The sequence below is a fragment of the Athene cunicularia genome (assembly GCF_003259725.1).
Source record: "Athene cunicularia isolate RWA chromosome 1 unlocalized genomic scaffold, athCun1 chr1_part1, whole genome shotgun sequence".
Classification (NCBI taxonomy): domain Eukaryota; kingdom Metazoa; phylum Chordata; class Aves; order Strigiformes; family Strigidae; genus Athene; species Athene cunicularia.
In genome coordinates, this window is record NW_020799091.1 from 65,735,883 (window position 1) to 65,749,161 (window position 13,279).

Below are 13,279 nucleotides of genomic sequence, written 5' to 3' on the forward strand. Positions count from 1 at the left end.
GAATCAGAAGTTAATTTTTTATCGATACAGAAGTCAAGATATGAATAATTTGAGAGACTATGGTTATGGATGAGACAACAGCGAGATTGAGTGAATCTGCACTCGCTATTTCATATAATTTCAAGTTAGCACTCAGAGAAAATAGGAATTTGCTGCATTGCTACCAACGGCCAAATTTAAGTCAAGTTAAACCTGCATCACTCAAAGATATATAGACCAAATCGCTTAGAAGCAGCCGCTCAGCAGATTATAAATCACAGCCTTTGTTGCTGTGAAATAGCCTTGTTCAACTATAGCTCATGGGCTTTCAACTAATTACCTCTACACATTTAGTCATTCACATAGCTCATCTAAGGCTCCTGTACTACTGAAACTCAAGCTAGCACATCTAATAATGTTTCACATGTTACAATTGGAAAAAAAGTCCACCCAAACCTTGTGATCAGCAATGTGCTATTTCTGGTGTCAGAAAGTGCCTCTGAGCAAAAGTAAGGAAGGAGAGTGTGAGGGAAGGGATGTATTAGATGTAAGTAAAATTCCCTGATTAGCATTTTGATTTCTGCTCTCTGTCTTCTTGTGTTAAAATTATTCCACTTTTAAAAATAGAAGCCGACCCTGTCACTTCTCCAAATCCTTGGGGAAAGTGACAGGGTCGGCTTCTATTTTTAAAAGTGGAATAATTTTAACACAAGAAGACAGAGAGCAGAAATCAAAATGCTAATCAGGGAATTTTACTTACATCTAATACATCCCTTCCCTCACACTCTCCTTCCTTACTTTTGCTCAGAGGCACTTTCTGACACCAGAAATAGCACATTGCTGATCACAAGGTTTGGGTGGACTTTTTTTCCAATTGTAACATGTGAAACATTATTAGATGTGCTAGCTTGAGTTTCAGTAGTACAGGAGCCTTAGATGAGCTATGTGAATGACTAAATGTGTAGAGGTAATTAGTTGAAAGCCCATGAGCTATAGTTGAACAAGGCTATTTCACAGCAACAAAGGCTGTGATTTATAATCTGCTGAGCGGCTGCTTCTAAGCGATTTGGTCTATGTATCTTTGAGTGATGCAGGTTTAACTTGACTTAAATTTGGCCGTTGGTAGCAATGCAGCAAATTCCTATTTTCTCTGAGTGCTAACTTGAAATTATATGAAATAGCGAGTGCAGATTCACTCAATCTCGCTGTTGTCTCATCCATAACCATAGTCTCTCAAATTATTCATATCTTGACTTCTGTATCGATAAAAAATTAACTTCTGATTCATAAGATAAGGCTAACCTCAAAAGCTGCCACACCATGATGTTATCCAGCTAATGATCCCTGGTTCTCAGTGCAGTATGTCCTCATGTACAGTGAGACCAGCCCACGTCTACAGGGAAGTTCCACATCTCTTGGTTGAATGCTTAAAGCCTGCTTGCATGTTACACTTGAAAGAGCAGATTTCTGTCAGCATTACCACGGTAAAAGGAAGGTAGTTCAAGCTGTCATTAAAAAATTTGTTTGGAGTGGCTGCATGGGTCGAAGTTTGAAAAGAGACAATGTGGACTTGACAGGGAGCTGTGACGGGAATAAAAGACAGAGGTTAGAGAAGATGAAACAGAAAATCTGCATAGTTACAGTAACTCTAGAACTATAAAGGACTGATACATTGAAAGTCTAAGCATGCTGATGCTGCCCAGCTTGCTCTGGTAACTGGGGGCTAGTGCCAGCCCAGCTGGCATGGTACTGTGTGATGCATTTTTGGGGGTTTGCCCCTCTGAGAGGGTTGCCCCAGGCACACACAGCCATGTTTCCAAGGGGCAAAAGAGCCGTTCATAGTGAGAGATCAGGGAAACCAGAACCTCCTTCTTTACTGTTTCCTCCAGTTTCCCTCCAAACGTCACTTGGTCTCAGGCAGTACTTTACAGCTTTGTCAAGGAAGCTTAATGTCTGCCTGGGGTGATGTTATCATTCCAGTAACAGTCCAGCTTAAGTGGTGCATCTCTCTTCTCCTGGAGGAGAGTAGAATAAGGAGAGCAGCATGCCCCAAGCCATCACACCTGAGGGAATCCCTGCAGCTGGAAAGAAATTCACCATTTTCCTCATTGTTTTATTGCCTCAGGTCAGTGCAGAAGGTAATAGGAAAGATAAAACTTTTCTCTGGGGTTCCTGGACCACAGAAGTGACTCAGGGCCTGTTTTAGAGTTAATTTAAAGGGGAGCTCTGCAGGTTAAGTTTTAAGGCTGACTCAGATTCTGATCATTCCATGATATTCCACACTGATTTATGATAGCCAGAAGCTAACATCACAGCTGCAGTCAACCAATGCTGTTTTGCAATTTTCAGGGCATGTTCCAAAGCAAAAAAGTTAGCTCATGCACAGAGAACTAAAAATTAAGCTATGTGTTCTCAGTGTATTTATACGACGCAGGAGTAAATAACATCTCACATCCCAAAAGAGGGGACTGTGAAAAATGCAGGCCAGATAATTTCTAGGTTGGGAGGCACCAGACTCCTGGGACAGTTCTCAGCTAAGAAAGAAGCCCAGAAAAGCTGAGTGCCAGGAAGAAGACAGCTTTTCCTGAGGTGTTAAATTTACAGAAAAAGGATGGGAACAACTACAGGGTAGTTGAGGTGACATGAACACTGGTGAGGCATCAGATGAGGGTCTTACTATTGTTCCTGTTCTGAAAGGAAGGGGAACACACAGAGAGATCTGTTTCACCCTTTTTGAGTGAATCTCATTCTTTGGTGTCAGATAAAACCAATTCTTTTTACCTCTAATACACAGTGGCACAGTAGATGAGAGCTGCAGATTAATGCTAGGCATTAGCCATTATTTTGGTTTTATTACAGTAAGAAGTATTTACCCCAAATCTGACTGAGCTCCTTTTCAGGAGTGATTTTTGTCTTGACTTCTGCAACAATAAGAAAGCTAACTATGAAAAAACCCCAACCCATACAGTGACTTCCAGCTGGCAACTAATGATCCATCCTCCAAGACTGATTTGACTTTGCCCAGTTGCATTTTTTTTTTTTTTTTTGTTAAATGGAGGCAGCTATGGAACAGTAGGCAGTGGGAAACAAATGAAACATTCTCAGTGTTCAAAGAGAGAAATCTAATACATAAGTCTCGCATGTGACTGAAGACTAAGGAGGGATATTTAAGAAATTGTTTCCAGGTCCCTGCCATGGTGCCCCCAAATTGTTGCACAGCCTTTCCAGTTCCTGCTGCGAAGAAACAGTCTGCATTGCCTCAAATCTGTCCTAACAGATCTTGCCCTTGTACAGAGATCATCCCACACCAATCTTTCCTTATAAGAGATGATAAACTGGATCAAAAGTAAACTCCATATTGAGAAACAACTAAGCATTCGGAAATATTTCCTTTGTAGCTGAGAGAGGCAGCTACTGCAAGGAAAGAGTGATTTTAGATGGCTTGGTACATGCCTGCGATGTGCAAGCAGCCTGGTTTTATTCTTGCTAATCAACTTTTTCTCAACAGTGAGCGTTTTGCTTTTTGCCCAGCACATCCACAGCAGCGTGACTGTCTCATAAGCTCCTGATGCTGAAGAATACACAGTTCTCAATAACTGCTTGGAGCACTTTGAGAATATAAAACCAGAGTTAATTGTGTGTATATCTGTGGATATACAGATTGCCAGGTTGTCAGCACAGGTAATTGTGCATGATTCTGTTCTCAAGACATATGGAGGCACCCAAGGCTCTGTACTGAGTTCATGTGTTTTATAATCCAAATCTCTTCCCTAGCTTCCACACTCTTGCTATTTGGGATGTGCTCCATGTGTAAAGACAATGCCAAAATGTACTTGCAATTACTGTTATGTTACAGATTGCTCCAGGGATCACAGCACAGTCAGATGATCTCATGAAGTCAAGGACCTCAGTCAAAGTGCTCAGAGAATAAAGAAGCAAGACAGATGCTGCTGTTGAGAAGTTTCCATAGCAATTGTAAAAGGTAAGGGGAAAGAGAAAAAGTTACTATTTTCTTTCAGCATTAGCACTTTCCAAGTGGAGCTCTCTCACTTTTTCAAGATCAGCTCAAACTGGACTTTGGAAATTAAGTCCTGGTATTGAGGAAGGCAGTAGTACTTTTTCCTTCTCGTTTAAGGGTGGTTTCATGGCTTGTATGAGATCTTTCTCTCAGACTCCAGCAGTAGATTCAATCCTTGTTTAAGAATTTTAGGTTACATGATGAACCAGACCAAGAACAATCTCTGGCTGAGGCAAAATTGGAATATATTTGCCTGTTACATTCAACTTTTCCCTTGTCTAGGCCCCATAATATTATAATGCTGCTGTTGATAAATACAAAGGGTAGTCTCCAGGCATACACTGAGCAAGAAAGGATAAAGGGAGTTTATGTGCTTTATAATAGTGTAAAGGACATAATGAAGAAAGGAAATTGAGAACAACGTCTAACACATAAAAAAGGGATGTTTTAATAAAATATGCATATTTGCCAAATTTCTTACTGCAAAACACTTTTAAAATTTCCAGATCTGCATTTCCAAACTCTAGAGTCAAAGTTGCCAATACAGAAACTTTAGGAAGTTCGTTTCTGTGTACTGAAAATGCTGTTAACAGGAACAAGGGACCTGAAATAGATCTAGGCATTTTAGAACTGCTAGAATTGGTCTTGGTCCTCATGGGACAAAATTTATTATCTATTTTTACATGTAGCTGAACTGGGAATTTAACAGGAAGGATGCAGAAGTCCACAAAAACTGTAATTGCAATGATCATTTGTTTTCAGGAATCTGTCATGAAAATGGTATTTGCAAATTGTCTCCTCCTTTACATCGTTTTCAAGGTCATGAATTTCCTTCCTCTTCTTGTCTCTCTTTCCTCACCCCCTCAACCCTCAAATGTTTGAACATTCTTCCTGTAAATAGATGCCAATACCTTTGGCAACTAACTCTGCAGCATACAAAATAACACTCAGTGTGCCTTCAAAGAACACAAGCACTTTCAGTAAGCAAATGTTTATCTATTCTTCCTACCTAGCAATATATTGTTGATTGCAAAGACTTCCACCCCATGACTCCAGTAATATTGTTTGGCCAAGTCTTGAATGTCCTTCTCGTAAAGACACATCTATGAGACTGTGGTCACAGTGGTCAAGAAAGTCTGATAGATCCTGAAGAAAATACATTTTTAAAATAATATATGTCTTACCTGCTTATTCATTAGTATGTAGATAATGGGATTGCAAACAGTGCTGCTTTTTGCTAGGATGGAAGGTATGATGCTTGCAACTGGAGTCACCACACCTGGCTTACCAAACGTTGCAAGTAATGCTATAACTCCATAGGGAATCCAGCACACGAGATAACAGATAACTGTAGTGATCACCATGAACAGTACATGGTATTCCCTTTTGCGGGCAGTGTTCTTGTGAATTTTTCCAACCTAGGGGAAGGTGAAAAAAGATAGAATTTAAGAAGCTGAGCTGGTGTATTGTTTACTTTAGCAACCTGGGATATTGGTCTTGGATCAGCAATGATAATCAACATTTTAGTTCCAGAAGCAAAACAAACACAAACCCAAAAGCGAGCAAATGCAGTAGGGAGACTTTCATTGTCTCCACCAGTCATTAGGGGAAGCCCTGCAGACATCATGCTACATGCCAGCACAAACCAGAGTCCCAGTGGAGGTTGGAGCAAAAGCGGAAAGGTGTCAAAGTTAGCATCTAGTCCGTAAAAGCTGGGAGGTCATCTCCACTTGCTCTTCAGGTGTGGCATTTTGTATAATTGTACAATGATTTTACTCAATCTATTCCAGTACACAGGACTTGCTTGAGACGGAGAAGCATTATGAACCACAAGTGAATCAACGGAAGCATTTTCTGTTAGTGGTGTAGAAAGAGCAGAGCAACGCTAAGACTGTGCTCAGTACCTCTGTCCTTAGATATCTTCAAGGCTTGGCTAGACAAACTCTCAGCTGGCCTGGTGCAGTGGTGGCAATGGTCTTACTCTATGTGGTACAGTAGAGAAGCTTTGCAAACAACACTTCATGAAGTTTTAAGTGGTAAGATTCACCTTTTCCAGACTATTTCTTCCAGGTAGTTTACCATTTAGATAAAAGAGCCTCACTCCTGATAATTACCAAAACCAGGTTTTTGTGTTCTTAAAAAAAGTGTGCCAAATACTGACATAGCTTAGCTATCATATTGGTTTTTTGGGGGAAATTTTTGGGGAAATTTTGAGTACAACTGGGTAAACAGAAGTGCAGATTTAAATGATTAGTTTCAAAGTGATGGTACAACAACCGATCTTGCTATCATGAGTTTACCAGTGCTTATAGTCTGTGGGCAAATCCAACTCTGCTGTGGAAGTATTTATAGTCTGTGCTTCCAAATGTACTCTCCTTTGACTTGGTCTGAATTGAAACAAGAATTTTTGGAATCTAGAACTCTAAAATGGAGGTTAAACATTAAAATAACAGCTAATTTCTATTTTTAAGCTCTGGTGTGAATGCATTTTTCTGTAGACAGGTACAGAATGTTTTTCCAGTGTGTTCATACTGTTGAGTGCATTGGTGATAACTGTGAGGAGAAAGCTTCATTCCCTACACAGAATGAACATGCAGTGCTATGCACAAGCATTACTTAAAAGCAAGCTTTCCATGCAGTAGCTCTGAGAGATGGACATTAAGTTCGATCCAAAGCTTATGGAAGTCAGCACAAGATTGGGTGGGGCACAGGTCAGTATTGGGTGCTTAGCGTCATTTTAAAGAGATTATGAAAAAGTTCTGAGGAAACATTCAGAAAGATTAACTCCAGAATAGCAAGGCTGGTCTCCATAAGCATCTTTGCAGCCAACAAAGAAAAGCAGATTCTGCAAGGAGGCTAATTTTGGAACCAATGTTTTTCCACAGACTCTAGATGGAGTCTCAGCACACTGGTCTCCCAAGGTTATGGTTAATTCCTCAACTCCTCCCCAGCCTGTGTTTAGAAAACCCAGATGTGCCAGTAGGATTTCAGGAAGGATTCAAATGTTTAAACTACATCAGCTGAGTCTTGTACTCAGCCCAGTGTAATTTATGTCCACTTTAAGGTCCTTTTGCCTCTTGAATGCAGTACTTGAGTGTAAACTACACCCAAGGGAACTAAGCCCCTGTAAAGCTAGAAACACAAATAAGCAAAAAGGCAGCTCCCTGGAAAGCAATGCATCCAAACTTTACTTAACAAAAAAAAAAAAAAAAAAAGTTTTAAGCTGATGCAGGAGATCACTGATGTTCACAACTCTGTAAAGGAATAGAACGTATTATAAAGGTGAAAGGTGGAAGCCACTAGTCACCCGAGTCAAACGTCATCTGTTGTCTGGTGCACAACTTACACATGCTAATGCAGTGGAAATAGAGCTTTACATACCTGTTTGTGTTGTGGGTGCTTTTGCATAACATATGTGTTTATGTATCGGACTGTGAGTTAAAAACATATATAGTAACTGTGTAAGTACATATGGAAGGCAAAATAATATGGTTGACGCTGTTTGTTTTTAGTTAATTATGTTTCCAGCTTTCTAGAATGGCTGGTTCTATCTGGTGTTTCAGTAAAAATGTTCCTGTTCAAAGTAAATAAAACACATGCAAACTTAGTTTGCCAAAAATAACAAGTATTTTTCCTGTTTAGTCTTTTAATGATTTTCTGCAAAAAGGCAATTACAAAATAAAATCCATCCTTTCTGAAAACACTGGGGACTTTTTTTTTTTTTCAATAACACAATTTATTTATCTCGTAATTACTTTAGCTTGAAAAAAGGTTTAATAATGGTCCAATCTTGTATTGCTTATTTGAACTAAATTTTTCATGACTAATGGGAATTTTCTCTGGCTGAAGAATCCAGAATCTCATGTTAGCTGCAGCTGTGTTACAAGTTTAATATTAACCAGGAACACAAAGCCATGGCATCCACAGCTAAAGATCTTCAAGGCAGAGGCATCAGTCAGCCCATTTTCCCTCTGTGTCTAGATAATATCTGTCCTGAAGAGTTTGCAAGAGTTTACCCTCTGCACAGATAAAATAAAGATCAGAAGTAAGGGAAGGAAAGATGTGTAAAAGTGAAGTGACTATGGGTGTGATTTTGGTATGTATGTTATTTTCACATCTTTAGCTTGTTTCCTTAGGAAGGGAAGCCTGCTCTGCCACTGTGTCTGTGTCAATGTAAGTAAATCTGCCTGCCTGTTGGTCTCAATATCTTCCTTGTAAATTTGACTGAGGTTTTGAAACTTATTAGGGGGACAGAGGTCTTTGACACTGAGTTCTTTACACAGCTGTTCCTGAAATAGTCTTAATGTGTCCCCAGTATCTGTTAAGGGTGACCTTCCACTGCAGTCTTCTATAATTGAGTTTAAACACATTTGTCATCTGACAAACCTGTTGGATCCTGGGAACAAACATATTAGAACTTTAAGGTTTTTTGAAACTACTCTTTTTTTTTTCTTTTTTTTTTTTTTTTTTTCCCCCAGAAATACCTTTCTACTCTCACTGATGCAGAGAGGAGATTGAAAGTATGGAATTGCAGTAACAAAGGCAAGCAATGGACCAGAAGTGAGGAAGGATCATAAAGTATGTCCTTTGTTAGTGGTTCTAAACCCCAGGTGACCTGGAGGTCCTAGCTTTTCAGAGGAGACAAAGATAGTAAGATGAACCCAAAGGACAAATGACCTCTAGGCATCCCTTGAAACGAAGCTCAAATGTACTTGATGCTTCTCTCAATTTTTATTTGATGTCCAGAGTTGCTGTAGCTGTTAACCATGTTTTATACTTAAGTAGCTCATCTGCTTCCTCGGTGTCGGTAATCTCACTGTTTCTTGGCATTCTGGCCACCAGTAAATTGCAGAATATGTGAGGTGCTGGAGTTGTGCTTACACAACTGGAGGGGTGTGAGAAGAGTCATATTACTTGATGCCCCTGAGTATGCTGCCGGTCTGTTGTGTGACTGTCTTTCCCTTAGCTTTGTGCCACCATGCCTTGGGAGGTAGCTAAACTGTATGATCTTGCTTGCTATGCTCCTTCTGTCTCACCAAGCCACTTGGGCACAAACTTGGTTGCTTTGATAGTGGTGAAGACGAGCAGCAGATCTCAAGGTGGTTGTGGTATTACCATGATACGTTCTGGGATATGTTAACAATGCAAGAAATGTCAGAGGACTTCAAGAAGTGTTAGACTACTCTCTAGGAATTGCCCCCAGAGTTTTGTTTTTGAAACCATGTCCTATATTTATCTACACAGTCTTTATTTCATTGCCATTGCAGCTTTGCAGCCTACCTTGAGAAGGTGTTATCTTTCTATGTTTAAAATACATAGAAGATCTAAAACACATCTTTAAAATGGCACAACAAATACTGGCCCATTGGCATTAAAAGGTATTTATTATACACATGTCTTTGCTGTAAACTCAGCTGTTTTCTCTGGGACAAAGATCATCTCCTGCCAAATTTGGTAGTCTAAATGTAGGGAAAACACTATACTGAAAGAAGAGGGGAGGAGGAGGGCAGTGTTTAAGCTTTTTTAATGAGAAAATCGTGTGTCTCCCCTACTTTTGTCCTGGGAAGTAGCAGAAGTGTTTTAGTTTTTCAGAACTCGGCCAGAGGCAGTGACAGGCAAGCTTGTCTAATCTCAGGCACTGAGCGTAAAACTGGCACATTTAGCTCTCATCTGGATTTGCCCTGTAGCCGAGCCGCATCTCATGTACATACCCAATACTCCTTTTTCCACTCAGCCTGACATGAAAGACTGAGGCAGGTGCACCCGCCCAAAGAAAACAGGGCTTCTTGGCTGCTGAAGTGTAGCAGCTCCCGATTGCCTTTGCTCTCGGGGCTTCACAGTAGTTGGGGCCTTCAGCCAATGGGACCCGCTATTGACTGCAGGTCAGACTGGGCCTGGGGATCAATGGAGTCCCCTGGGAGCCATTTGGAGCTCGTCCCCTGGAGCAGCAGCTGCAGTTGAGGACTCTCCCCTTGGGTCAGGACGCTGCCCAAGGAAACTCCTCAAGGTTCCTTGGGTTGGGACGCTGCCCTGAGCAGGTCCTCGAGGGTGAGAGCCCTCACTTGTCAGGTGAGTGACAGAGCCTTCTGGGTTGTCATTAAACCGTCAGGGGTTATGCTTTGTTCTGCATTTCGGGTTGTCATTAAACCCTACGAAGTTGTTCTGTTCTCCTCTCACAGACATTCGAACCTGTAACTTGCGGAGGGCTAGTTAATTGTGTTGATAATACATTTTTAATTTTTGGTAGTTGGTTGTTTATCTGAGAGCCTCCATAACAAAGACACCACTAGCTGGATGACTACAGCAGTGTGATGAGAAGGTACGTTAGATGTGAGAGGCCACAGAGCATGGGAGATGCCATGGTGGTATTCAGTGAGGAGGATGGCAGCAGTAGAAATATCCTCAAAAGGGGCCTGAGTGACACGTTGCTTCACTGACCTCAAAAGCTGCGTCCCCTCCCAGCTGACAAGACATAGCAAATCCACTGCTGGCCAAGTGATGGGCTGCAGTGCTATTTCATACATTGGAAAAGAAGAAACTGGGGAGCTCTGGGTAGAGCATGAAAATTTCAGCAGCACTGGTCAAAGTCTGGAGGAGTCATAAACCAATGAGAAGGGGAGCTTATGGAAAATGAGGGGGTTAGTAAAAAGGGATGCAAACAGCTTTTGCTGTAACTGTGGAGCTTGTGAGGGTGGAGGTCCAAGAAAAGGACCTCAAATACCTGCCATGGCAGGTACTCTGTCAGGAACCTCAGAGAACAGCCTCAGACTGGGTGCAGGCAAACACATGGGCCTGTCACAACAAGGACCTGGGGAAAAGCCACAACCTAGAGGAAGCATGGCTTCCTCCAACCAGAACAGGTCTGTCCTTTCCTTAAAGAGAAGAGAGCGGGTCTGTCCATTTCCTTGCAGAAAGCCAGCCATCACCTTCCAAACACATGAACGCTATTGTACAAAGGTATGGGAATGAATAATAATAAGGATATGAAACGATTTTAGAGTAACAGGTTCTGATTACCCAATTTAGGCATGGAGGTCAGCCCAGACCTCACTGCTGGCCAAGTCAACTGCTCCAGACAGCCTCTTGCTGTAGGGAGCATCCAGATGGCAACCACAGCTGAGCCCATGGCCGTTTTTTCCAGCTAAATGGTGGAGCTTTCCATCCCAGACAGAAGAGGGCAGCAGCTCCCTACCTCTGGTGAGGGATTTACTGCTTTTAGTATTTTTCTTAGCCACCACATGGCTCCATATGGGAGAAGAGCCCAGAGCAGTGCCCTGCCCAGAGGGATACATTGACTCCTCCTGTGCTCCAGGGCCAAAAGTTTGACCAAGTGCAGCCCCCACTCTGCTCCCTCTGGATTTAGCTGGCCATGAGTTGTGTGACCAAGGAAGTACTGGTGGCACTTCACCTGTTCAGAAGGTGGCACAGGCACCAGAAAAGACCTGAGGGATGGTATTACAGAGAGGCTGTGTTGCTGAATCTTGCAGGCAATTGCAAGGCCCATAGTGCCAGAGGCACATGTCCAGGTCACCCCTGTTTTCTTTTTATATATATAAGGCAAGGGAGTTGTGCTAAAGTTAGCCATTAAGAAAGGGAAGCTTCAGTAATGAAGATCTAACCTGACTGTTTTCACTGAATTCCTCTGTGATTTCTTCTTTGCATTTACCCTAGTCTCTCCTCCTTACTTAATGTAGCTATGTGCTTTCTCTCATAAACCATTTCCATCATATTTTAACAGCTCCCAGTCATTTTCAGCTGTGAGCATTTTGAAGGGTTATGAAGAATGTATGACATCCCATCCATCTAACCACTAGATGGAGAGACTATACAGTAAGAATCCAGCATCCAGAGCCACAGAATCACAGAATCATCAAGGTTGGAGAAGACCTTGTAGATCATCTAGTCCAACCATGAACCTAACATTGATGGTTCTCAACTACATCATATCCCTCAGAGTTATGTCAACAAGCCAGTTCAAGTAGGGGAAAATGTACGTCATAGCATCTTAAAAATCAGCATCTTAAAAATGCCTTTTAATGCATTTTGTCCTTCAAGTCAGTTTATTTTTCTCCAACTATTTATTAAGATAGAAAATAACGTCAATTGTTATTCTCTGTGCATCTAAATAGCAGATGCTATAATCGTTCTTTACCTAGCCCACTCTAAACAAGCAATATAGAAACAGGGTGTAAAGTGCTTTTTTTTATCATGGCTGATGCATTATTCCTGGATCTGTCTTTGTACATTTTACACTCAAATAACCATGTTTTCTTCACTACTTCAGAACTGCACAGTAAAGAGAAGGCTATTTATGAACAGCAGTGTTTGTTGCCAACCTCTTTAAGTGTCAGTTATAAGTGCTTGTTTTGACATGATCAAATATTCAACAGTACTACCAAAACCAGAGACAAATGAAATATTCATAATGATCTGAGGCAAGTCTGCCAATCTTTGAACATTTAGTCTACTACAGCTTCTTGAAATGAACAGAAGGGAGCTAGACTTTTTTAAACAATGCTGCAGTAGAGGAAAAGGCTGGAAAAAGATCTTTCTTCTTCCTTCAGGAAGCAGTCAAGTAAGACAGACAAAAAAAAAAAAAAAAAAAAAAAAGTTCTCCATTTATTGGTACAAATAACCCTCTACCAAATCCAGGAGTGTCTCAAACTAAGCAGTGATGCAAATGTGAGTTATGATCAGCTTTCTCCTCTCCCATCTGTATGGATTCTATCCTCAAGCAAAAACAAGGAAAAAAGCCAAGAAAAAACACTCCAAAGCATGAAAAGCTCTAAAAAGCTATAGGAATCAGTAGCTCTAAATCAGAGCTCTTCAGTGGGGGCTACCCCAGAACTGATACTTTATGAATTAACACAAAGATAGATGAAATACTTTGTTTGTTGTTTAAGATAGACAATCATGGGGAAAGAGGGCTCACTAGCTTAAAGTTAAATGCCTTCTTTATCAGCATTTATGTGGTTAAGTTCAAAATAAGAGTAAACACTGAAGACATGTATAGTCTCTGTGGAAACAGGGTTTAAACAGAAATATCTGCTTCGGGTTATTTTAGAATCCAATGGGCCCTGACTCTACAAAGCATTCACACTTCTATGTTCACTGACTGAACTGAGATTTAAGTATGCACATGAGCACTTCACTCAGTTGGGGACACATAATAGCAACAAATATAGAAGGAGGAAGCCACAAAATCATACATGGGGCTTTATAATTAATTATTTTAAAGTCCCTATTAAGTTTAGGAATTAAAGTCCATAGGAATGATATTTT

The 13,279-nt window shown here is 40.9% G+C and overlaps 1 protein-coding gene across 2 annotated transcripts in view; it reads right to left on the bottom strand.

Annotated features, from left to right (window-relative positions):
• Positions 1-13,279, bottom strand: part of LOC113481298 (pinopsin-like) — a 95,356-nt gene that overhangs the window by 27,493 nt on the left and 54,584 nt on the right. The window contains exon 3 of one of the 2 annotated variants that reach the window (XM_026850827.1): positions 5,182-5,415. The exons of the other annotated variant lie outside the window; for it this stretch is intronic. Coding sequence (XP_026706628.1) covers positions 5,182-5,415 — 234 coding nt within the window. The remainder of the gene's footprint in view (positions 1-5,181; positions 5,416-13,279) is intronic. 2 annotated transcript variants of the gene reach the window in all.